The following is a 24,660-nucleotide window of genomic DNA, read 5'->3' as shown; positions in this document are numbered from 1 at the left end:
CCACATTACCTTGTTAAAGGAGCCTTTTCTTATTCAATGACAAAAACACAGTCTAGATGCATGTGAAAAGACACAGCGAGGCATTTCTTTTACGAAACAAGTTCAAATGTTTATTTAACATGTCAAAGAGGGGGCACACGCTCGTGAATTGAAAAGGGGGCAGCAATTATTGGCCAGTACTATGACTTAAAACTCAATACTAACATTAATCAGGTTTTGGCTAAAAAGAAAACATGTTTTTGTTCCTTTTTGTTTTTATAAAGAAACTTTATGTACATTGGTTCTTTTATACAAGAGGTTCATTGGATAAATGCATCAAAAAGAAACCTGTTCTGCAGTAAACTTTACAAAAAAATACATTTTGTATCATTGAGAGGTGTAGAAAAGGAGACAGTCAAATATTGACCAATAATATTTCTTCCTTTTCATCATTTAGAAAAAAAGTTGTTCTAATATCTATTTTAAAGAAAAGCAATATACAGCACAATAAATGGGAGAAAAATTGCCTTTGCGGACTTATTCAGTTGGTTTGGTTACCAAGGACAGGGGCTGCGACTGGAACAGGGCATGGTGGGAGTGAAGGGCTGCCTGATGGAAGGGGGAAGGAGGGGAGAGCATGGAGTGATGCAGAGAGGTGAAGGGGATTGGCCGAGAGAGGATGGGTGTGGTCGAATGGCTACCTGAAGAGCCCATCGGGATGGAAATGTGGGGATGGGATGAGGAGGAAGATGAGGAGGAGGAGGATGAAGAGGATGCAGATCCAGAAGCCTTTCCAGGTAAGGGGAAGTGGTGGTGCATGCGTCCCTCCGGTTTGGTGGTGAGCGAGAGCGGCTGGGCCTGCTCAGAGTGAGTGGCGGCAGGAGCTGCTGGGGAGGCCAAGGCTGCGGAGGGAGTGGCTGGCGAGTCCAACATGCTGCCGTGGGACGACGCCGGGCTGTCGCACATCTTCTCCGAGGGCAGGTACTGCACACACTGCTTCTTGCTCCTTATCGAGAAATCTGGGGAAAACAAAGGAGAAGAGAAGAGTCTGAATTATGGATCTCCTGCTGGCTGTGAATCTGGTTCAAGTCCCTCAATACTGCCGGCGACAGAAGTGAAGGAGTGATTACGACGACAGTGAAGATGCTGGCGGTGAAAGTTCTTAAAACACAACATGTTCAAATCAACTTGGTTACAATAGGGACAGTGAAACAGGATGTCAGACATATTTAGATGGTATCCATTTATGATGCCAAAAAGAACACGACAAACCACAAATGTGCAATTCTGTGCACATGCTGATGTTATTTTGAATAAATTACAGTTGTTGTTTAGTTGCACAACAGCAGACATACCTTCCCCTATTAGCACTGAACCTCATAAGCTGCTTGACAAAGCACAGAAGCAGGGAAAGAAGTAAGTATAAGTTAGTGAAGAAAACAATCCGTGCAATAAAAGGTAGTTAAAAATTATAGAATTAGCATGCAGTGTCCCAGGTTGCACTTGAGGTTAGCAAGACAAATAAAGCTCTCACTGAAGAAAAAAGAAAAAAACAAGAATAAATAAGGAAGAAAATGCCCCTTACCTTCTGGTTTTGAGTCTGGTTTATTCTCTCTCTTCCTCTTTTTCCTCTTTCCCTGCAGAGATAAAACAATGTCGTTATTCATAGTGAAAGTAAACCACCTCGGCGAGGGAAAAAATGTGGTGACTATATTTAACTGATATAGTCATATTTGATTGAACCTAGTGAGTGAAAAAAAAATTGTATTTTTTCGAACTTTCTCACACCATTGATATAAGAACTGATCCTGGAAACGTCCTACTCACATAGTTATCCCGCGCTGACCATCCTGGATAGAGCTGGGAGTGGAGTTGCCTCTCCTTTCTGGCCAGCTCATAATATTTGGCTTGTTCCTCTCTTGACAGGGAATGCCACTGTGGACAGAGACAAAATATATCAAAGGACTTCTAAACACACATACACACACACACACACACACACACACACACACACACACACACACACACACACACACACACACACTGTTGTAAACTCCCATGCAAATCTCTGTCTGTGCCACTTACCCGTCTTCCAAGGATCTGGTTGATGGCAGCGCTCTCTTTCAGAGTGCACTCTGCCACTACTTTGGCTCTCATCTCCTTCATATACAGCATGAAAGCATTCAGGGGCTTCTTGATATGAGGCTTCTTATCCTCCTCTTTCTTGGAAGGGACAGGGGATTTCCTGCTAAACCGAAACATTAAGAGGAGGCCGTTAATAATGTGTGAATGTTGGAGGGGCACTGGTAAAAGATGGCCAACAAGGGGGAGCAAAAGCAGTTTTTTGACGACTAATCCGATCGTCCTTACGCATGCATCGAGGGGCTGATGTCACCGCAGGGCTCCTGCTTGATGGCCGGGGAGACGATGGCAGGATGGGGAATGCCGGTCTGGTGGAGGCCGTGCGGAGGCGGGGTCACCATGTGAGGGGAGAAACGGCTGGACACCAAGCTGAGAAGACAAAAGGTGGCAACATTTTAACAGACGGGTTTGACGGCAAATTTCTGAAAAGGCCCAGCAAACTTGGCACATTACTGCCCTGCCTAACCCCCTGGGTGAAAACCCTGTACCTACTGCATCTGTCTAGACTTAAGTCATACACACAATGAGTTACATGCTTGCTTTTTTTGTTCAAATAAAGACTTTTTCAAAAGCCCCTTTATTCAGCAATGACTGGAGAAAAGTGGTGTGTGTTGTTACCATGGTGACAGCATGGCCTTGACACCTGAAACCACTTTCCTAACCACGTTCCAGACCATGGAGAGCGTTCTGACAGCCGTCCACACAGAACACCTTTTACAAAGTGCCTCTCTCAGTTTCCAGTTGTTAATACAATGGAGCTTTGTAATGGACAAAGAGGAAAATTAAGCTGCACACCCCTCGATCACACACTCTATAGTTATTGTTGTACGGGGTTAAATTCCTCTATTTAAAGTCTCTCAATATGTTTAAACAGACTGCGAGTGGAGACAATGCACAATATGGCCATGTACTTGCACGAGGTGCGTCAAAAGTCATTAGCTTATGCTTGTGTATGGATCAACCCAGTGTTAACTTGACTGTTTCCAGCCATCGGGTAACAAATATTCAGACAGAAAGAAAATGTTAAGCTTTTTTGGTGCTCCTCAGTCAATATTCACTACCACTGTCTCTACAAAGTGAAAAAAAGTCTTCTGCAATTAAGAGATGATATTTTGCTATTTTTTCTGTGATGTATTCAATTATTCATACTGTATAAACAAGGAGGTGCCCTATGATATGATTCCCATGGTAATGAACCTATACTGACTATGTCTGTAAACATCCTGCTAAGTCTCAGGTGAATAACTGCTGCTGCTCCAAGTGACGGCATGCAGTCAACATTAAAAAAAAATGAAATGCTCCATTTAAGGTTTATACATGATTGGTGTGTGCGTGCGTGCGTGCGTGCGTGCGTGCGTGTGGATTGGTGCAATATTCGTAACGCACTGAATCTGAGGCACCATGTAGCCCCGAAAAAATGTGGGTGAGCTATGTTCTGATCATTGTGAGTTCACCTCAGGATGGAGCGGCACATGCTTATTGATCACGGAGACCCTTCTGAATATTTCATCTCATACTAACACCGGAAGGCCCGCTACAAATCTTTCCAATTTTGACAGAGGGTCAGAGAGTTTAGTCTGATGGGGCGTGTAGGTTCAGATGAGCTTTGATTTGTCCTAATCGATTCTCAGCCCTTTCATCTCGCCGCTCTGTGTGTGTGTGTGTGTGTGTGTGTGTTGAGGAGTGGCTCAGAACACTGGTCTGACCACAGAAGTTTAGCTCTGAGAGAAAAGACGGGAGAGGAGTGCTGAATGCCAACAATGTGTTCACTCTATTTAAGAAGCTGAACTTGTCGGCGATAGACTTAGCCCTCACATCCCTTTGTAGTCCTGACACTGCTGGCTTTCCGTGATCTGACAATGTTTTTCTCATAAAGTGGAAGTAACTTTTAAAATTTCTGTTTTATATCCCACGTCCATGAAAGATGCTGAGAAACCATTCAAAACGAGATTCTTGCGATTTCCTTAAAATGTTGCCATGACAGCGTAACAATGCTCACTGTGGAAACTTTAACGGCGCACCAGCCAGTTATTTTCCCCCAGTAAGAAATAGAGCAAGAGAAACATGGTTGCAGCATGTCGCGGAGACAGCAGATATTAAATGTCTCTCTTTGGGAAGTTGGGGGTGTTGCTGAACATGACCTGCTCACCTGGACATGGATGCATTCATCGCTAGCGCCGGGTAGGGGTGACGGAATCCCCCCGGAGGGATGGAGTACATGTGCTGGCCCTGCCTGAGAGACAGAGGGAGACAGGGTGAGTGAAAGCTCCAGTGTGAGGTGGATCAAACACAGCTGACTGCTAACCCACCAGCACTAATCCTCTACTCATCAACTCAAATCCCCTGCTCGTGGAACAGCACCGTTGCAATTGATTATGAGACGCGTAGCGAAACCCATGAATGTTCATAAATTCCTCCTGGTCACCGCAAACGGTTTAATTTATCATTGTTCTGATATGGTGAACGTGCACCGAAGACTATGGAGCACAAAAACTCAGACTTTGCCCAAAAACAATCACTACAAAAAATGTGTCCTTTTATGTTTTTCTTCATGTCTGACTTTGATGTGAACTACACTCAAAAGTATTTGGGCTTTAATAATTCTCTTCTGGATGTAAATGGTTATTTTGCTGCGACATTCCGCATCATCAACAAGTGTGGTGTGATGAAATGCCACTTCACAGCAAGTACCACATCTGATTTAAAGTGATCGGAGATGTCTATCCAACATTATTGCAAAACATATTTGAGTTAGTATAGATTCTGGAAACACAACAACAACAACAATATTCAAAATATAAAATTGACACACATTTCAAAAGATAGCAAAAGGGACTTACTGCTGCATGAGCCAGCCCAGGGGGTGCGCGATTGAACCCACGGCACCAGGAGACAGGGGGTAGTATGGAGAGAGCTCTGATGGGTGAGGTGTTCGGGGAATACCTGCAGGTGGAGAAAAAAAAACTTTGAATATACGTAGTACAAACTTGCTGCGGTGACATGCTCTTTTCATAGAGGAGCTACTTAGGGCAACTTTTAAATCTTTATTCAAATAAAGTAAAATCTTTGTGTGCAGGCTTGAGAGGCAACTGTATAAAGTGCCTAGTTTCATCCTTCACAGAGGAAAGGAGCCGTGACGAATGAGGACACAACAAAATGTGTCTAAACACTGTTTCCTTTGCAGACTTCATGACAGTGTCAGGCTCAGTGGTGTACTTTTGTTTGTGCTCGATGCAGTTTTCTGTAGATGTTTCAATAGTTTTGTCTACAGGGACCAATAGGCACCATCTACAGTACATTCATAGTAAAAAGGACTACGCTTTTTTTACAGCAACATTTCAAGACTGCTGACAGATTTTAGACGGGATGTCACTTTAGGATTCTGCAGTGAATCAATGTCCCCCCCCTGAGACTTTACCTGTCTTTGGGTCGAGGATCTCCGGAGAGAGGTGTGACGGCGGCGTGCCGGGGGAGAAGTGTTCATTGCTGTAGGTGATGAGGGGCGTCAGTGGGTGGACATGGTGGGCATGCTGCACCACTGGGACTTTGTTGGACTGTTGAGCAAGAATAGAAAAGAATAGTCCAGAGAATAGTTAGTAATCCATCCCGGTTACAATGCTGAGACAAGTATATCATCGTCCCAAACTGTTCACTGCATGTGATTTCTGGTGACCATTGTCCAAAGGAAAAGGCATGAAGTAAATAGGCCATCACGTGTGAGTGCCCTCCATGGTAAACATCACAGTCTGTGCGTGTGACCAGCCCTGTGATGCAATCTGGACCGGCACCAAGGAACACTAAAAAGCCTTACAGACACATGCCAAAGCCATTACAGTCGTTAAGCTGAGGAGCGAGCTGTTTGTTCAGTCCAACAAGAAAAAACAACGGTGCCGCAGAGTCCAGAAGTCACACAAGCAAGCCACAAACAAACACAATCAGGCGAAGGTAAACTGAATACCCATAAACAAGTGGAGACACCCTCTCCCACAGCAGTCTGACAGCAGTCTCCTGATGGCAAAGGAGCAGACACCCATGGGCGGACAACGCTGCAACGTTATACCACACATACGATCCCAACATTAGAAAAACACGGGGGAAGACCCAGAGGGACGAAACTTCATTTTTACACACTGTGAACTTTGAGATCGCTCAACGCAACTTTCTAAAAAAGTGCTGATCCTTCTCGACGTCTAACCAGCGCAACAACTTACGACAAAGACGATAAAGACAATAATAATAACCAGCGTCTCTACTTTCATTAGGCAGCACTCGGCCTCGCAGTCATTTCCTCTAGCTGCCTTGCTGAATGGAGCACTTGTTGGCTCAACTTGTCACATGGGAGGGTCAAGGGGTGGGGGGGAGAAAGGAGTCTTGTTCCTCCAGGCTAACCTTTCTTCAATATCCCTCCCCACCCCCTTCGCAACCTCTCGTTTCTCTCCAACGTGGTCTGCTGGGGAACAAGGTTTGCATTGAGACTTCTGTACACTCTCCTGCCTCACGCTGCTTAATATTGTTCCAAATCATAGCTTTTAAAAAAAAGAGGTTTCAAAGTAAGGTCCAACCTTTTCCTCCTTTTAAATCTTCAGAAAATTGGCTTCTCCCGTGTCTGAAGCCTGCTTTGATTCTGGTAATTCCAGTCGGAGTGAGGAAAAATATTTACCGGTGTTACAAGTGGCTATATTAAGATCACTTTGCTCAGGACTTTTTTGGCTTCTCCAAACTTAAACCTGCCTTATACACTTCTGCGTTGGACCGAGCCTACGCTGTAGCCCAGGCATGAGCATTTACACATGCGCTGGTGTGGCTGTGTCCATCCGCAATGACGCCGCCAAAAAACGCCAGTGTGAGTTCCTATGCCACTGTGTGTGTGTGTGTGTGTGTGTGTGTGTGTGTGTGTGTGTGTGTGTGTGTATGTACGTCAAACAATGGCGACTGAAACTGAGCGGGTCATGTCAGAGTTGGAGCCAATAAATGTTGACCAACAGTTACTTTAACTGAAATGACTGCAACACAGAAAGGAGGGAAGACAAGAAGGGGCCAACGACCATTCAACTAATTGAGGTAGAACTAGGGTCAGTCTTGTGCGCCTCTTCGGCCGCTGAGATGTTTTCCCAGGCAAACAAATCACAGTTTTTGATGGTCTGTGTCGCCGCAACATGATGTTACATTTCTGGAGGTGCAAGTCAAGCTACAGCATAGGGGACGTGGTAGTATAAATTGTCCGATAGAGCACATGAGGTCAATGCACGTGATAGAGACCACTGTTTCAAACAACACAGAAAAAGGCTCTGATAAAGCTTCATGGCAAAAAATAGTGTTGACTGGCTGTGTTGAAATCCCAGGTCCCACAAGTCATGTATATTTAAGTTGTGCTTTGTTGTTCTACTTCATGTACAATATGCCTGCATTTTCCCTATATCGTGAGCGCTGTTTGAGACCTCTAGACCTGGGTGCCAACAGATTTTGGGAAGCAGTTCTGTGAGAATTTGAAATGATGCCTTTGTTAATTATTCATATCCTGGAATACGCCAATCGCGTGCCCTAAACATGTTTCTAAGTTCGAGGCCGCTGGTTTCAACTCCGGGCTGCCTTTCAGTTCAGCAGCCCGACGAAAGTGTGGAGAGAAATGGAGGTTGCACATATGCAAAAGTATTCTGACTTGTATCCTACTTGCCAGAGTTTCTTCCTTAGGAAGGAAGACGGCGACTTCATCAAGCAAAGTCCTTATAATTGAATCACAACATTTTTAGATTAAATCAATCAAAATCTGCATAGTTTTTTTTTTTAAACAGATTTAAATGAATTAAGTTCTGCAGAGCTCTGAAAGCATAGCATGTGGTTTTGTAAAACTGAAAAACTAGACTAATGGCTCAATCATGACTTAAAAACTAAACACTGATGTATCAATGCCTTCTTTCACTTGCCTTATGTGTAGAGGTAATATTCCTCCAGCCCATGACAGCTTCATATGTCTGGTTTCATGACCCACAAGCAAAGTGTAATGAGGAAACCACAAGGAACATGAGCCGTGTTTTAAATATAAACAACATCTACGTGATAGGAGGGATAAAGCGCAACCTGGAACCAGATGGTATCTACATCGACGGACAGAAATCATGCTCCTTACACAGACGTGCTTGTTGCAAGCATGTCTGCAGTGGCACCCACCACTCAGCTAGCAAGTAAAAACACAGAACGGGGTCTTAGAGCAATTGGACATAGTAGCAGGGATGTTTAAAAGGTAAAATAACACAGCGAAAAAGTTGCCGAGCCGATGCAGAGAAAAGACGTCTGTCTCTGAAGAGGGTTTGAAGCTAAAAAGGCAGAGGTGGCAGTACCTCACTTGGCTGTCCAACTTGGAACGGCGCTAAGAAAAGCACAGTCCTTGGTCAATGTGGGTGGAGGGGTGGATTTCATTCAAGCAAACATGTTTTTGGATCCTGCACATCTGAATTGAATTACTAGGCAAACAGCCGATGGGGAAGAGAGCTTAGAACAAACTGAATAACCCCACAGCTTTGTGTGGCTTTATGCTCGGCGATTCTGGGTGGGAGGCTCAGGGGCCTTTCAAAACTCCAGGAAAGACAGGGTGAAAAGAATGCCTGGCATGCTGAGAAATCCAAGCCGTGTTTGTCAACGCCAACAGGAAGCGGACGTGAGAGGGGCCTGACCGTGTCGTATGTCTTTAAAATCCACCAAACCAAAACTATGTCATTCATCACAGACAACGTGTGCTCTGCGTCTGGTCATCGCCTCAGAAAAAAGGTCGATGGCAGTAATATTCAAGGTTAGAATAATACAGAGCAGAGCGGCGTCATATTACTAGGGTGTGAATAGCCCCAGTGGTCATCAAAATAAATTGAGGGGGCTCGCAAAATCAGCACAGCAGACATGAACAAATCCGGCGTGCTAATAAAGATTTTGAAAACATTATTTTCTGCCACTAATAAACAGTGCGATCCAAGATTTGTACATTTCACAGTTTGATAGGAATGAAAGTTCCTTAATCCATTTCTGAAGAGGATCTCGTCTCTGCAGTGGCCCAGCAGGGCTGCGGACCTTAGATCAGTATTCAGTTCAGTCCTCCTGAAGCCTTTGATTTCATGATGGATCCCGGTTATTCGCTGCCTAATGCAAAACGAGAAAAAATCTCACCAGACTCCCTGGACAAAAGTCTGTTGAGTGGATATGAGTCGAAAGCAAGTATATGTGAGAAGAGAGAAAGAAAAAAAAAACAGCCTCTTTTCCTGTTAATATCTCTACTTATACTGTCCCACAGCCCTGATGAGAGCTGGCGACCGCACCAGACACATGCAGGGAACAAAGGGCATCTCAGGAATGCTGCTCTAGACCTTGCCACTTCACTTCACTTAAACAATCTGGTGACTAAGTGACTTATGACACACTGACAGGACCAGGTCCCTCGTTGCCTTTATTACCCTCGACACGTTTGCAACAAAGAGGGGGATTCTTGTGTCCCTGTCGTGTGAAAGATCAGCACATATTTGAGCACCGAATGCGCCGTGATGGGATAGGCAAGTGAGGGACAGACGGTCTGGTCAGTTCTGCCTCGTTAAAGAGTCACAGCTCCTGCGAATCCAGCGTAACAGTACCAGTCAGTGTAGTCAGTAATGACACAGAGAGAATAGGCCTTGTGAACAAATGACTGAAAATGACTGAATGACATTAGTGAGGGAAGTACGCAGCCCTGACATCGTTATCAGCAGACTGATAATGACTGTTGTGAAAGATGTGTACGAGACGCAGATCATTCGGACAGACATGCCTCCTCTCCTCTCCTCTCCTCTCCTCTCCTCTGCTCCCTGGTCGAGCTCAGCCACTACTGATGGGCTGACAAGTTCCTCATACTGCATCACCAAGCCCTGCAGCACCTTTGATGTATTATTCATAAGAAGGCAGGCCTCTGAACACAGGAGCTGATATGGGGGTTTTGGGGTGCAGGACACATGCGTGCGTGCGTGTATGTGTGTGTGTGTGCATGGTAGGGTGTGGTGTGTTCACAGAAGAGGTGTGTTCCCAGTCCTCCCACCCCACCACCAACACCACCACCATTACGACCAAAAGCTATACCAAGTGAATGCTAAACAAACCTGCCTGTTGAATAATTGAGGATCTCAGGCCAGAGCAGGCTTCGATTAGCATGCGGGCCTTATGGATCCCGATCTGCACAGTGACAGGATGGTCCTTCCCTGGACTCTTTGTCCCCGACAAATGCTGTGATTTCTATTTCACGTTGTCTTGTTCCATATGGCCAGAATTGGAAAAACTCTATTTCAGGTCACCAACAAAAAGTGCATCAAGCTCTGCAGACATACGGAGGAATTTGGAATCACATTGTGCACAACCCCCCCCCCCTAAAAAAATACAAATATCAGCATTGTCGACTCCCTGGTGGAATATTTATGAATTTGCAGAGGTGCCTCAATGGCCGGGCCTCTAAACGAACAGACTGCTGAAACCTTATCAGTGAGGTGTCATTATTCCAAACAAGCATGCTTATGAAATATAAGATATACATGTGCCTACAAGCAGGCCTGGACAGGTATTCCAAACCATGGCAGTCCGTCATTATAACAAAACAACAATGTCAGATTGCAGCAGCGTTTGCAGGATGACTGCAGGACTACAGGTCCGCTTCAGGAGTCCCTGCTGGTGTCTCCTCGCCGCCTCTCCTCAGGTCTCTCTCTCCGGCTCCTCTTGGCCCTGGGCAGTAATCCCTGGCCCCCCTTGTGTGCCCATCCGCTCCCCCTGCTCTCATTAGTGCAGTGTTGGGGCCTGGGGAGACTGAGGGCCTGGGGAGCCAGCCTGCTGCTCCCCTCCCACTCTCCCTCTCTCTCCTCGGCTGGAGTAATGAGCACATAATCAGCCTGGCTCCCTGTCAGCAGCAGCAGCACACCAGAGGGGCATGTGGGCTCCTGGCCCAGAGTGGGGGGTAAGGGCAGAGCGGGGTGTTTCACTTTCTATCCTCTGCACCCAGAATAAGAGTTTCCCACAACACATCACATGACCGTCTGATAACAGGTCACCGGATCAAGCACGGCGACTTCCTCTTTTCGTTCACAGAATGGAAGCTGTTACACTTTCAGTGATCTTCCCCACATTGTATACTGCTTTAAAAATGCCAGTACCACGAGTTAACTTTTTTTTTTTAATCTCATATTCTCCTGCCACTGGCTGCCCATTAAAGCTGTCTCGTTCAATTGCATAAAAAAATAGGGTGAAATCATCATGATAAACGGCACGTTTCACCTTCCTGAAAAACAGAATGAATCTTAAAAGATTTAAAATCAAGCCTGCTAAACGTACAGCCTGTATAGGAATCTATAGGTTTCCACGTACAAATAGGAAAGCATTACTATAACACTTACATGCATGGTGCAAAAGAAGAGTTGCTCTAAACTTAGTAGCTGTATTCATGTACACAAAAGTTAAGTATTACCGAGAGTACGAGAGAAACAATTTTGCCAGAAAACTGTTTTTTTTATCTCAGAAATTCTCAGTCCTTGACAATATTTCGATCTGTATTGACTTTTCTGGCTTAGTGGCGTTCAAAGAGATGAAGGCCAAACAAAAAGTAAAGAAAAAGCTAAGTGCCGCATGTTAAGTAGCAGCAACGACTGAAGGACAGAACAGAAACAATCCGAGCAGAGAACTCCATTTCCTTTGAATTCAGTTGCTTTAACCATACTAAGTATCTCCCTATAATGTTCATTCATATATATCATAATGTTACACGCTTGGTAAACAAGTTAAAAAAAATAACCTTCGTATAAATGATATGGTCTTGACCAGCTATATTAAAAGTGATCAATTCTGTTATGAATCGTCGCTATATAGATCAACTGTGTCTCAGGGAAAAAAAATACAGTGTCACTGAAAGGTCAGCATTTATTCTAATTAAATAGGTTTAATTGGTTTTCATTGAGACTGCAGTCTGTCCCTGACTCCCATGAACAAACTCTGTCCCCATCACAACAAGTTCCCATTGACTGTGCTCAATGAGGACTTTGTCATGTGCATCACTGCAGATCCAGGGATTCAACCACAAACTCAGCAGGCACGTCTAGCCAGGGTATGTAAGGTCAAAGCGCCGAGCCGCAACGTTCCTTATTACCGAAGTGTAGTGATAGTGGCTTTCTGCTCCTTGCACTGCTTGACGTGACTTCGAGAATGGAGAAAACGCCCTGATACAATCAAGTCAGCGCGATGTTAAGATAGATGCTACAAGCCTTGTGTTATCTAATGTTTTAAATCCCAAGCACACACACACACACACACACACATGCATGAGCACAGCCACTAACCAAACAGGTCTGCTGAGGCCCCGCATTGTCTAACCAGAGGGAGACACAGTGATGCCTAGTTCACACCTGTGTGGGAAAGTGCAGGAGTGGCAAGGAAGTTCAAACTTGAGGGATTTATGGTAAACACTGACTGATTGTGGCAAAGACAGACAGACTGCTCAGCAGTCGGCCTGTGGGTGCTGTGAGGATTGCGGGGAGCACCGACAACTTAATCATTGCAAATGACCACACTGTAACGGTTTGATTAAAGGGTTTACAGTAAACGGATTCCCCCAATAAGGTCACAGGATCTGTTTGATAATTGAGTTAATGTCCCATAGGATGTAGCCCGCGGGAAACATTTTATGAGTGCCACAAGATTGGGGAGGCAGAACGGTGAGACTTTGCTGGTGTTCCGATTCATAAATGTACTGACCAATGTGGTTCAGTTTTTTAGAGTGTGAAATTCTTATGTGGAAATGATGGGATTCCCCCCCCCCGACAACCAGCCAGTGTGCTCTTTTGTCAGACCGACTTTCTCCAGCTTACTCCAGTGAACTCATGCAACCACACATGTAATGTGATATACTGATGAATGACCAACAATACCGTTCAACTTGACTTACAATTTGATCTGAATTCCACATTTTTTTCTTAATCTTTTCATAATTACATTTTCATTTTGTGTTGTGTGTTAATGTCTACTTACTAAATGTCCTGGTGTTGGAGAGCGGGAGTCTTTTAGTCCTGCGGATCCGGGAACATCCAAAAGAGGCCATTTCATCTGCAGGTACTGCGGGTGAGAGAAAAGGAGCAGAGTTTAACAACAACACCAGACACACTGCAGGGAAAACATGCACAGTAATAAAACTGGTGGTGGTGCATTCAAAAAGAGTGTGCGAAAAATCTCTCCCTAGAAATTTACAATAACCGGACCACAAGGAGCACATCTTTTCATCGAGCGTGCAAAAGTGGTATGAATGGTGTCAAACCCGCAGAGAGCTCCAGCAGACACCTGTATGAGACCCGCATTGCTGCTGGAGTCAGACAGACATTTCTGGCACGGGGGAGAGCAGGGAGAATGATGTGAACACGGCGGACTGGTGGAGGACTGTGAAATTGCCGTTTGTCAGGGAAAAACAAGAAGCCAGCTGTGGGCGCCCATCGCTGAGGGGCCGGGAAGAGACAGCTGGAAGGAAGCCCCGTCTACACAGCAGCGAAAAAAAGGTTGCGCTGCGGACTCGAAGGTAACACCTGTCTGTCCGTCTCAATCGGTTTGGCCTTCTTGCCCGAAACATAGTTTTAGTATCGCTGTATTTCACATATGTATCAAACTTATCATGAGAGGTTGTGCAAGTGTTTGCCTTCCCTCTTTTTTTCCCCCCTAACTTGTCACAAAGATTTCACCAAGAGTTTGTCTTATTATTACTGCCGCTGTGCCGTGACGTAGGAGCTGAGAATATTCTTTTTGTGATTTACAGCTCGATACAACAAGCTCTGAGCCCTTTTTTTTTTGTTCTCCAGCAATGATGATAGCATGAAGCCGGAGTTCCAAAAAAGCACGGCTCAACCATCTGGTTTATGAATCACTTTAAATACCGGATACAGCAGCTTGTCATGCATGTTGATTTTTCTCCCTGGTACAATTTCAAATTAATCAAAAGGGATTCAAATTGTAGTTGATGCTTTGCTCACTCAACCCCATGTAGTCCAGACACATACGGGTATCATAGTTCATTATCTAAGTTATCTTTTGGGGCATGGGAGTTTATTATGAGTTGGTTGCACAATCTAACCCTGACTCCACTGTAATCACTGCAACGTATGCTATTGTCATTCATATAGCATTGCGCTAATGAATTCCTATGCACAAACAGTTTGACGTCCACCTTAGGCACACATCTGATGAATGGAAAAGACAAGAAAAGGTATCTGACACTTTTTTAAAAAATGACAGACAAAACCCTCTCAAAGAATATATGCAAGGCTTTGTCCACTGTTCAAAAGTCGCTGCAGGATTAATGATGACAAACAAGTAAACCGGACGAGTCACGCATTCAGGATTTGATTTTTAAAACTTCATTCATCACTCCGGGTTTGTAAGGAGGAAGGAAGCTTGGATGGCTGTGGGTTAAAAATGGAAAAGACATTATAGCAAGGGAGGGAGAAAAAAACATTTTCAGGAATGAGTTTGTCGGAGCAGGCAGAGGGTATTGTTTCCTGACAGCTGGGGTCCAACAGAGCTCTGAGGCAAGGGGGGAGGGGACCCTTTTTCCCTTCGAAAAGGGGGGAATTCTTAGAGTTGACATCAGCCCTCTTCATTTTCACCATACTGCTCAAGGCTGAATCGTAGTTTCCAACTAATGGGCCCAGGTCCATACAACTGTCAGGAGGCAGTTGCTTTTAGGGGCTGCTAGCTCCCTATTGAAACTATACTCCGCTGTGTGCAGGGTGCCCTAATGAATGCTACTCTCCAGAGAGAAAATCCAAAACAATGCAGTTTTCTCTGTCTAATCTATGTCAATCATGAGTCCTTCCACAAATGAAACAAGCGCTATTGTGAGCGTTTGCTCTGGTCCGGGCCGTGCCCAACCCGGCTCTCCCACCCAATCCATCCCTTATTTGACAGCTTCTGCCAAGACTGAGGAACATGCCCCCAGGCCCTTTTTTTCCCAGAGCGACTACTTTTCTTTTAATTGCCAGCGTGCCCCATGGAGCAACGGTTCACACACTCCCCTGAAACATCCAGCCAGGTAATGCCAGCCGCACACTGTCACATCAGTTTCAGCCAAGACTAGAGCAGCGCACCGCTCACTAACACACGAGACGGAGAGAGGGAGGGCGTCCGGGTCCTACGAGTTGTTTCAGGAAACAAAAAGGCGAGGAGTTGCAGGCCGTGCTGCTCAGCAAAAAACTTTCTCAGTGTTAGAGAGACGGGAAAACAATGAAAGTGTAAGAGAAAAGTTGGGACAGAGCTGGGATTTATGAGATGGCTTAAGTGATGTTAAATGTTAATAAAAGATTGTAACAATGAACTAAACTCATATCCAGTTCACTGCAAGACATTTAGTAATGCTTCACACATGTCCTTATTTTATGAGAAACACAAACAGACATATGGTCGGGACTCAATGGCAATGTCTGTTTCAGCATGGGAGCTGGAGGCCGTGGTAAACACACTCGGACGGACTACTGAAAGAAATGTGCAACTCAAGTGAAGTGTAGCTGATCCATTTTTGTAGCTCTCTAATTGTCTTCCAGCCTTTCCTGTTGCCTCCAACACTCAGAATAGACATCAGTCGAGTGTGCTACTTTTACGGGACCCAGATGCGACAAAGGTGGCAGTGATGCCACTGAAATTTTCCAAAAAGCGGCACTGGAGCCCTGTTGGTTTTTCGAACAGAGAGAATACAACATATGCTCTGGGGCATGTGGCCTGCCAGAGCTGGGTTCTAATTGTTACATTGCTCTCACAGAGCGGCGCGCAACCCGGCCAAGAGTCTTTGTCATTCTCTGAAGTGTGTGGTGCCATACTGCAAGCCAACATCAGAGCACGGAGCAGAGACAGATGTCTGGACATTTGCTGTCAAACTAAGTCAGACACTCTGCCAAAAGGACAGAAACAAATCCCAAACTTTGCTTGCAACTATCTGCCGACTTCAGAGTTGAAGTCAAAATATTACAAAATATTTGAATAACTTTCTTACACCCGGTGAATAATACCATCCTGCAATAATCATTCCTAAAACATTGCTTGACTCTGGGAGAAAGCCGAATAACTGTGAGTGCCTGAAAACAGATATGCGTCTAGACCTTTGCGCTGAATCGGATTAACTCAATCAATCAGGAGCAAACAATCAGGCACACAACAAATAAAAGAGTGACTCTGTATTTGGTGGCTCAGGCGAGGCCTGACGCTTGTGAAATGGCTACGCTCAACTTGTGGTGAATGGCGGCGCAGCAGGAATGCCTCCACGGATCGCTCCAGCAGATAATGTCAATCACCTACTGTGTGGAGAACCCCTCCCCATTGTTTTCTTTTACCCCCCAACAGAAAACAAATGGGCCACACAGCTTGCCGTTGGGCCGAGGTGTTAATTACTGTCCCCTGCCCATATGAACAACAGCTTCATACAATGGCCCAGTCAGGCCCTGACACAACAGTCCCTCCCTGGTTTTCTCTGCTGATATGGCCGGCTCATGCGGGGCCATTGACACCTCAACCTGATCTGTGCATGAAACACAATTAAAAGCTTTCGGGACAAAGACTGTGTGATAAGTAGCTCCCCGCCTTGACTCACAGTTTGCGTTAAGGCTCATTGTTTGCCAACATTAGCGGCAATTTCATTGACAATTCTCAAGCAAACCTCGGCAGTCATCGTGCTAATTAGTGTGTAATTGATGGGGAAACGACAAGCAGCTCAACTGGCCGGACCCGCAATGCACTACTGGGCCACTGAATGGGGACCGTGTCCTTTTTATCCGGTCCACTATGAAGTAAGCAGATTAGTCACGGAGGAAGTTATTAATTAAAGCCATCTGAAATGACCGTACAAGGAGAGAGAAGCAACCAAAAAAACGTGGCGACGATGTGACTGCCGAATAGAATTGAGTCTCTTTTTAATCCAAACCTGATGCATGGATTACTGACCCTGGATCATTTTTGGCTGCCTCCGCCTGAAAGTGGATCAACAGCATTAACATTTAGATGCTTAATTCTAATCAGTCACATCAGACATCCATTAAAAAACTATAAGGAAGACTGTTGTTACATTATATTACCCCCAACATGCCTATGGTGCTGCAGTGGAGATAGCATACTGCTAATGGCTACCACATTTGAAGTGTCCATTAGCCCATAGAGGAATGAAGTTAAGTGACTATGACAGGGGTACTCCCTCAATTTGCCGGGCGTCTATTGTGACCCGGTTGGTCGTCCTGCTCTCTTTTTCACAGCCAGTAAAAAAAAACTGGGTCAAAGGTCAGATCACCAGAGTGCTGTGGTTTCTATGGTAACGTGGCCTATTAAGGCCAGGCTCATTGGCCTCTTAACATGCTCTTGTACACAAAAGAACTATTAGTGCAAAGAGGGAGAGAAAAGAAAAAAAAAGAAGATTGGAGGCAGCACGAGGGAGGTCCCAACGACACGGCGTCAAGGTTTTTCCAAGATTTCCAAGATGGTTCCACACTCAGTCTGCAGGCCATTCTACATGTAGCATACTCAAATTGAAAAACGTTTCATTCCAACATCAACACAATACTTGTGTTGTAATAGTACTATGCTGCATATGAATTGTAGTCCGTATTTTGGACAAAAGATTTCCAAGGTTCAACTTTTAAATTCTCACTGAGCACCATAACACTGCCTCATACATATTCCGTACAAGGCCAGACTTGGTTTATTCGAAAAGTCCAGGGAGTGAATTTACTGCTGTTTCAGTAATAAAGCAGCATTAACAGAGTACCCCCCCCCCCCCCCAAGCAAGCTCCTTTAACATTCTATCCCTGTGAGTGAGTGAGCTCCGACTGCAGCAGGAGTTTGCATTTTTTTGCAACCCAAGCAACTATTTGTTTCAGTTGTTGTTTTTTTCCCCTTCCTTTCGCGAGACAAGATCCTAAGTTATTGCTTCCTGCATCTTGAGTGTTATCATGGAGCTCGTATGAGTGCCTGAATGAAGCCGCCATTGTTCCTGGGCTGCCTCGAAGACTTTCAGGTGTAGCTCCAGGAAAGTTCTTAAACTGAGGCTGAAGTTGGGAATAAGTGAGTAATTGTGTTACACAAGCACCACAGCAGGTCACATAAAACTCACTGTATAATTAGAAACAGAGGAAAATAATTATGCATCTGGTAAGAGCGAGGCTATCTCATAAAGACAGAGAGGAGGGTGCGAAGCTATTCCAGTCAATTATGTGGAGTCCGTTATGTGGTTTCCCGTACCTGGGGGATCTGCTGTCAATTGTCACGGACGGCCCCTCTTAATGTCACAGTGATCTGATGTCAAGTCAGGCTACACCTCAAAAGTCAGAGCTGTCCTCCTTTTCCATGTCCCGTGGCATTGTTTGTCCAGTCGCAGAGGAACGCAACTTTTTTATTGTTTGGGGAGTAGCCCCGTTTCATTGAAATTCACAGCCGTAAACGTCTGTATAATTAACTCCAGAACACGAGGTGGTTACCAGAGGCTGGCTGGATGTTTACAGTAAGGCTCAACTTAGAAATAAAAATGTGTGCGTGCGTGTGTGTGTGTGTGTGTGTGTCCGAGTCTACGCCGATGACACAAAAGTGAGACCTGAATTTTTCATTTATGACCAAACACAAATTGACTGGAGACAGCATGGGTTACCAATATAATGCAGAGTTTCCTGCCAAGGCAGTTAGGAGGCAATAATAAGTCCAGCATGCACCCCTCACACTGAACAGGGCGAATACCACGGCACAGCAATCACTCCAAAGTCTTGGTGAAGACATAGAAATAATATTTTTTTCTTCTTTTTCCAGAAATTGCAGAAACATATTTACCCCCCACTCTCCAAGAGTAACTTTGAATAAATTTGCCACAAGTGTGTCTTTTTTTCCTGACAGGGCACAGTGGGTGATTGTTTCTTTCTCTCCCTCTCTCTCTCTCTTTTTATATTTTATTCATTTTGTATGCTTTTCTCGGTTCTTCCTTTAACTTCCTGGGAGCAGCTGACAGAGGCCGGAGAGGCAACGGAGCGTCTTGAAGGGGGAAAAAGTCCGTTTTGAGAAAACTGAGGTGGGCATAAGTGGGTGTAGTGGAGAAGGCAAGAGGGAGAGAGAGAGAGAGAGAGAAAAAAAGGGCCTAAATTAAACACATTTGTTTCTGCTCTCACATACCACAAGTCTTATGAAAACAGAGGGCTGATTGTGTTCACTCTGCAAGTCCACCCCCGCCTCCTCGCTCCCTCTCCTCACCACCACCCAGCTCCACACCCCCACCCCCTGTCCTGAGCAGCGGCGGCGGCAGCAGCCCCTCCCCCCCCTCTCTCACACACACACACACACACACATTCACACAGCTGCCTGCAGATGCCTCCTGTGTTTGCTCTCCGAGGGCAGGCGCAAATCTCCAGGCCCCGCAGACTTCTGGGCTCTGCCTCATCTCAGTTTTTACTACCTGACATCCCTATCACCCCACTGCTAACCCCACTCACTTCACTCTCTACTCCTCCCCGCCTCGGCCCGCCGCCCGCCTCCCCCCCCGTCCAGCTCTGTCCTACTCAAACACAGACACATTCAGTCACCCACAGGTATGCCCGGTCCCGCCGCACAGGGACACAGAAAACCGACTGTTAGAAATGAAGCCCCTATCGTTTATGAACACTTTTAGAAACATTTGGGGACGTGACCAAGACGAACATAGTAAAACGTGTAAACATGCTAATTTTAGCAAGAAATAAGTTGGATCAACTTTTTCAACATGCCTTTGTTTCCCATGCTAGCAGACAAACACGTTGCCACTGAAAATACCCTCAGAATGCTTGTCATTGTTAGACGTGATCTAACCGAATAAGAAAGAGCAGTTTGAAACCTCTACCAAGTGCGACGCACTGCACAAGTTACTACCATGACATTCCCGAGGATTAGTTATGTGCATTGTCAGCAGACTGCAGGGAGGTCTGGACCGTCGCCAAAGCATTCATTTTTATACCTGAAACATTTGTAATAGTCATTCCCGCTGAAATCCAGAGGCTTCATGCTGCACATAGTGATATTGAGTGCTAAATCATGATCTACTGATGGGTTTGGCTATAAATTCCGCTCACGCTCACATCCGAGGGCTCGTCTTACATGTCTGAAACACTGTACAGAATACATTTCCCACTAAAGGACGTATAGGTTTTCAAGGGTGGGAGAAAGAGTCTGTGGAGCATGAGGTTGGGTCATGCAGTCCCCTTCCTCTTCGAGGTGAAAGCGAAGCAAGGCAATGGGGTGGAAACATGAGCAAAGGACGGCCAATCAATGTCAGTTTTTCTCATCTGTTGATATTTCATGAATTACTTTTTAATCCTTTTGACAGAAGGAGAGACATTTCTGTCCAGCTAACATTGATTGATGTCGGCTGTTTCAGTTTTTTGTCTTCACAACATTAACCAGACCACTGAGAACTCAAGGCTGGACATGCTATTTAATACAATGTGTACAGCTGCTGCTATCTTTCAGTTTCAATACAATATAATGAGAACGGCAAGGTGATTACGATCAGGGGCTGCTGTAAATATCAGATTCCCAGGGACAGAGTTTAGGAGAGGCCCCTTAAAATTACACAGAATTCAGGAATGCAGAGCGCGGACCACAGCAACATGCAGCTGAAGACAAATGCTCACGTCCCGTTTTGGACGTTTCGCTCATACCACGTGAAAGAGAGGTTCAGGAAAAGAAAAGAAAAAAATCAAGAAGTAGAAGGGTTTATCTTTCATGAAGTACTTTTTCTGTGAGTCCCAAAAGTGAGCCACGATTCAACAAGCTACTCCTCAATGCAATCTGCAAACTTCTGCAAACAATTAAGTGTTAACCCAAAAACTGTAAGCTAGTCAGAGAGAGAGATTGGGAGAACGAAGGGGGAGCGACTGGAGAGAGAGAGAGAGAGAGAGAGAGAGAGAGAGAGAGAGAGAGAGAGAGAGAGAGAGGTGCTTGTGCACAATTACAGCAGGGATTTATGGCCTGAGAAACAATTTATAAATCACAGCGCCTGGGCTAATGTGCTCCAGATTGTTCTCCATGCAGCTGCAATTTTGGTCTGCGTGAAACGGCATAATAAACCTGGCTGGAGGATATGTTTGGGTGGGGGGTGGGGGGAGGACAAGGAGAAAAGTTGAGATTGTGGGTGGGGGCCGATGAGGGTGAGGCCATGGGCTCACAAAGTTTCGGTTTTGAACAAAGAAACTGAGAATTTTTTTTTCTTCTTTTTTGGGGGGGGATACAGAGATGTGACTGACTTCTAAATTTGTTAATGTCGACAAAGGAAAAGTGGATTTTTGCTAAACTAAATACCAGTTAAAGGATGTTTACTTAGGAGCAACACAGGAGCTGGACAGCAAACGCAATTAAACAAAACGAGAACTGTAACTGAATAATTGCACGATGAAAAAAATTATAGTTTAAAGCCCAAAATCCCTGCCAGTTTTACGAGCTCCTCGTGAAACTGTGAACCAGACCCATATAATCACATGTCATGAGTGAAAATGTATTTAACGTTATAATAAGAGAAGACAAATGTTGCAAACTGATCCCTTCATTGTGGCTGCATGTTGGTGTGGAAGACGAGATCGGATGTGCTGAGGGGAAGCCTGGGCTTTTGTGGCCACTCAGCCAACTGGCCCTGAACCTTGACCTCTAACCCTTCACCCTGGGAGGCAAACAAAGCTCTGAGTGACATCTGAAACTAGACACTCTGTGGGGAGAGAGTGTCTGGACAGGACTCAAATAACCCCATTAACTGCAGAAAAGATTTATGGCTTTTTATTCTACCCCTGCAAATCCCGAGGCTGAAGAGTCGCACAGATCTGTCAAAAATAATCAAGCAGTTAGAGGTGTGCACCAAGTTACATCCTCGTCGTGCGCCAACATCACCATCTTGAATGAAGATACGCAGGAATGTTTCATAATTAACGACTCAGAGTGGAGATGTGATTAGCAGTGGGACACATATGCCAGCAGTTAGTCTGCAGCAAAATAAATTCTGCCTAATAAGAGCAACATGAAGCAAATATTCAGGCAGCTTTAGGAGTCACTGATGCATTTCCCCCCTGCACCACTGGTGGATTCTATACAATGGGTTACGTAAACAGCGACAGCATTAGCATACAGTAAACAAAAACAGAGAGAAAGTTGATGGTAAATGTGCCGCGGTGAATGCGAGCCTCCGTCGCCAGAATGCTGAAAGCCACTGTAGTATTTAAATCAGGCAAGGAGGGAGGAAGACTGGGCCAAGCATTCTGTAGCTCAGCTGTGAGGCTCTAAGCCGTTGCCCTAGGGTCTTTGTCCTGCCTTTCAGGGCAAGTCTGAGGTAGTCAAAGACCCTATTCATGACCGGCGCTCCCCCTGCCAACACACCCATACAGCCCCAGTCAAGTCAGCCGAGAGCTATAGAGCCTCCCCAATTCACACGAGAATCAGACCTGCCCCTAAAGCCTGCTTCAGGGATTTCCAATAGCCAGCCCCTCCATCCCATGTACAAATCAAACAAAAGGGCTCCTTGGCCTACTCCATGTCATATAGGGCTGATTAGATCTTTTTTTTTTCTAATGTAGCTACTCTAAATTTGAAGCAAATAAGTCAGTCACATTTGTAGGGATTTGGTATCCGGCCATGTAAATGGATGAGGGATTATGTCAGCGGAGGCTCGGAAGCTGCCGTCCAACCCTGCTCCGTGCATCGCTGCCACCTACTACACGACTCGCCTCGCGCTGGCAAACGCACATTTCTTTTTGCAAAAAGAGAGGAGCCAGAAGATCAACCTGAGTACATCAAATCCTAAAATCTCAGAACAAAGAAACCCAATCATGCTGATCATCTGAGGCAGTCACAAGGGGGAAATCGCGCTAAAGAGTGTCTTATGTCTGAGGAGCACAAGGCCCTTAACCACAGCCATTACTCATAACTAATCAAGAACATTACCTCATAATTTTAAATTGAGAAGATAAGGTCAGGAAAGAGTGATGCATCCTGAGGCCATGGCCGATGTAAAAATATCAGCCCATCAGAAGTTTCTGCTGCTTCTGCTGTTTATTCTAACAGGATCCACAAGTCTGGACCGAGATAAGGAGGCTACACATTTTAGATGACTTGTGCCTTTGCTGGGCTTTAATCGAATTTGCTGCTCTGCAGAACATTGTGACTTCTTAACAAGTACAATTGGTTTATGAGGGTAACTGGAGGAAGCAAGGGGCACCCAGTGGTTAACTGATTATCAATATGTGGCCTCATCTCATGGGAAAATTGCTCTTATGTATTTATCAACCTATTCCTATCATACCCTGGGCCAAAGTACTTCAATCGAACCATAACTTAACAGGATTAGGTCCAGTTCTCGACTGGATCGTGTGTCATAAATGTGTGCGAAATTGAGGATGTAGTTGAAAATTTTGGGGAACGCTAATATGCAAACTTAACATATTCATGAGGTCATTGTGTCACGTTTGCATTCTGCATAACGTCTGCATGTGGGCTCTTTTGGAGATTACAAGACAGTGGCAGGGTAAAGTTCGTTTCATGCCCGGTTCAACTGATTCGGACATTTGTTTTCACACACCCAGCTCCACTGGGTAATGTCTAGAGAAGTTCAGTGTTGCAGCGCATGTGTGAAAGCAGCGCTTGTCTCTCACACGGCGCACAGCCTCCCTCTGGGTAACAAACTGCTGCTCCGCCTCTCTGAGCACGAGGCGTGTCTCTCACTCTGCAGAGTGGTTCTGGCGACGGTCCTCTAAGGAAAGTGGCAAACGTTTGTCCTAGGAGTCGCCAGATTTGGTGCGAGGTGTATTCTTTTTTTTTGATAACAAAGTTGCAAAAGAGTTTCGACAATCATTTTCTTAAGAGCAGCGGCCAATGGGAAAAGTCCAAAAACTCGGCTGGCCCACCAACGGTGTAACTTTATCACACACTCAGCCAGAACTATATAACTAAATAACAAATAAATCATGACAACCCCATTGTTATTCCGCAAATAAAACACATTTTTGTTGTGTTGTTTTTGTATGACTACCGTGAGAGTAAAGGGACGCTTACAATAAGTTAAAAAGCCAAATAACTGAAAAACTGTGTTTTTACTGGTCTTACCTTCAAAACTACAGATACGACTAATAAATTAAGCAATGGCTACGCAACACCCCATACAAGTTATATTTCTACCCCTTATTTTAGGTTCAACACATCTTCCCTTGTATCATTTTTATTTTAATATCAATGTTGTAACCACACACTAACACGTGTCCTATTTTAAACATGGAAGCTCTCCTGTGGCTCTCCATAAGATATATTGCAGCCAAACATTACATGTGTTTTTAGAGCCAGAGGTAGAAAAATCCAATTACAGATGGCACGTCAGAAGTTGCACCATCGGCTGTAGCAGCTGTAAGTTTTTAGTACATGCAAGTCTCAGTCTATTTTTGATGTTGTGGAGCCACAGACAGATCCACGCGACAACCTGAAATGTAAAAAAAAAAAACAGAGGGAAAGGCAAGATGTTATTTTATCAGTAATAATCGAGGCGATCGAAAA

At 45.0% G+C, this 24,660-nt stretch overlaps 1 protein-coding gene across 2 annotated transcripts in view; it reads right to left on the bottom strand.

Annotated features, from left to right (window-relative positions):
• Positions 1-83: 83 nt before the first annotated feature.
• The window catches only part of tcf7l1b (transcription factor 7 like 1b), a 33,579-nt gene continuing 9,002 nt past the window's right edge, over positions 84-24,660 (bottom strand). The window contains exons 4-12 of one of the 2 annotated variants that reach the window (XM_035640563.2): positions 13,135-13,218; positions 5,540-5,675; positions 4,962-5,064; positions 4,271-4,354; positions 2,350-2,490; positions 2,065-2,227; positions 1,807-1,914; positions 1,565-1,616; positions 84-998 (exon numbers count right to left, since the gene is read on the bottom strand). In XM_035640563.2, coding sequence (XP_035496456.1) covers positions 517-998; positions 1,565-1,616; positions 1,807-1,914; positions 2,065-2,227; positions 2,350-2,490; positions 4,271-4,354; positions 4,962-5,064; positions 5,540-5,675; positions 13,135-13,218 — 1,353 coding nt within the window. In that variant the 3' untranslated portion in view covers positions 84-516. The remainder of the gene's footprint in view (positions 999-1,564; positions 1,617-1,806; positions 1,915-2,064; positions 2,228-2,349; positions 2,491-4,270; positions 4,355-4,961; positions 5,065-5,539; positions 5,676-13,134; positions 13,219-24,660) is intronic. The other variant, XM_035640564.2, reaches the window with a different exon arrangement.

This window comes from Scophthalmus maximus, chromosome 19 (genome assembly GCF_022379125.1).
Source record: "Scophthalmus maximus strain ysfricsl-2021 chromosome 19, ASM2237912v1, whole genome shotgun sequence".
NCBI classification, from domain to species: Eukaryota; Metazoa; Chordata; class Actinopteri; order Pleuronectiformes; family Scophthalmidae; genus Scophthalmus; species Scophthalmus maximus.
Note: the sequence above shows the minus strand (reverse complement) of the source record. Positions and strands in the feature narration are given on the sequence as shown.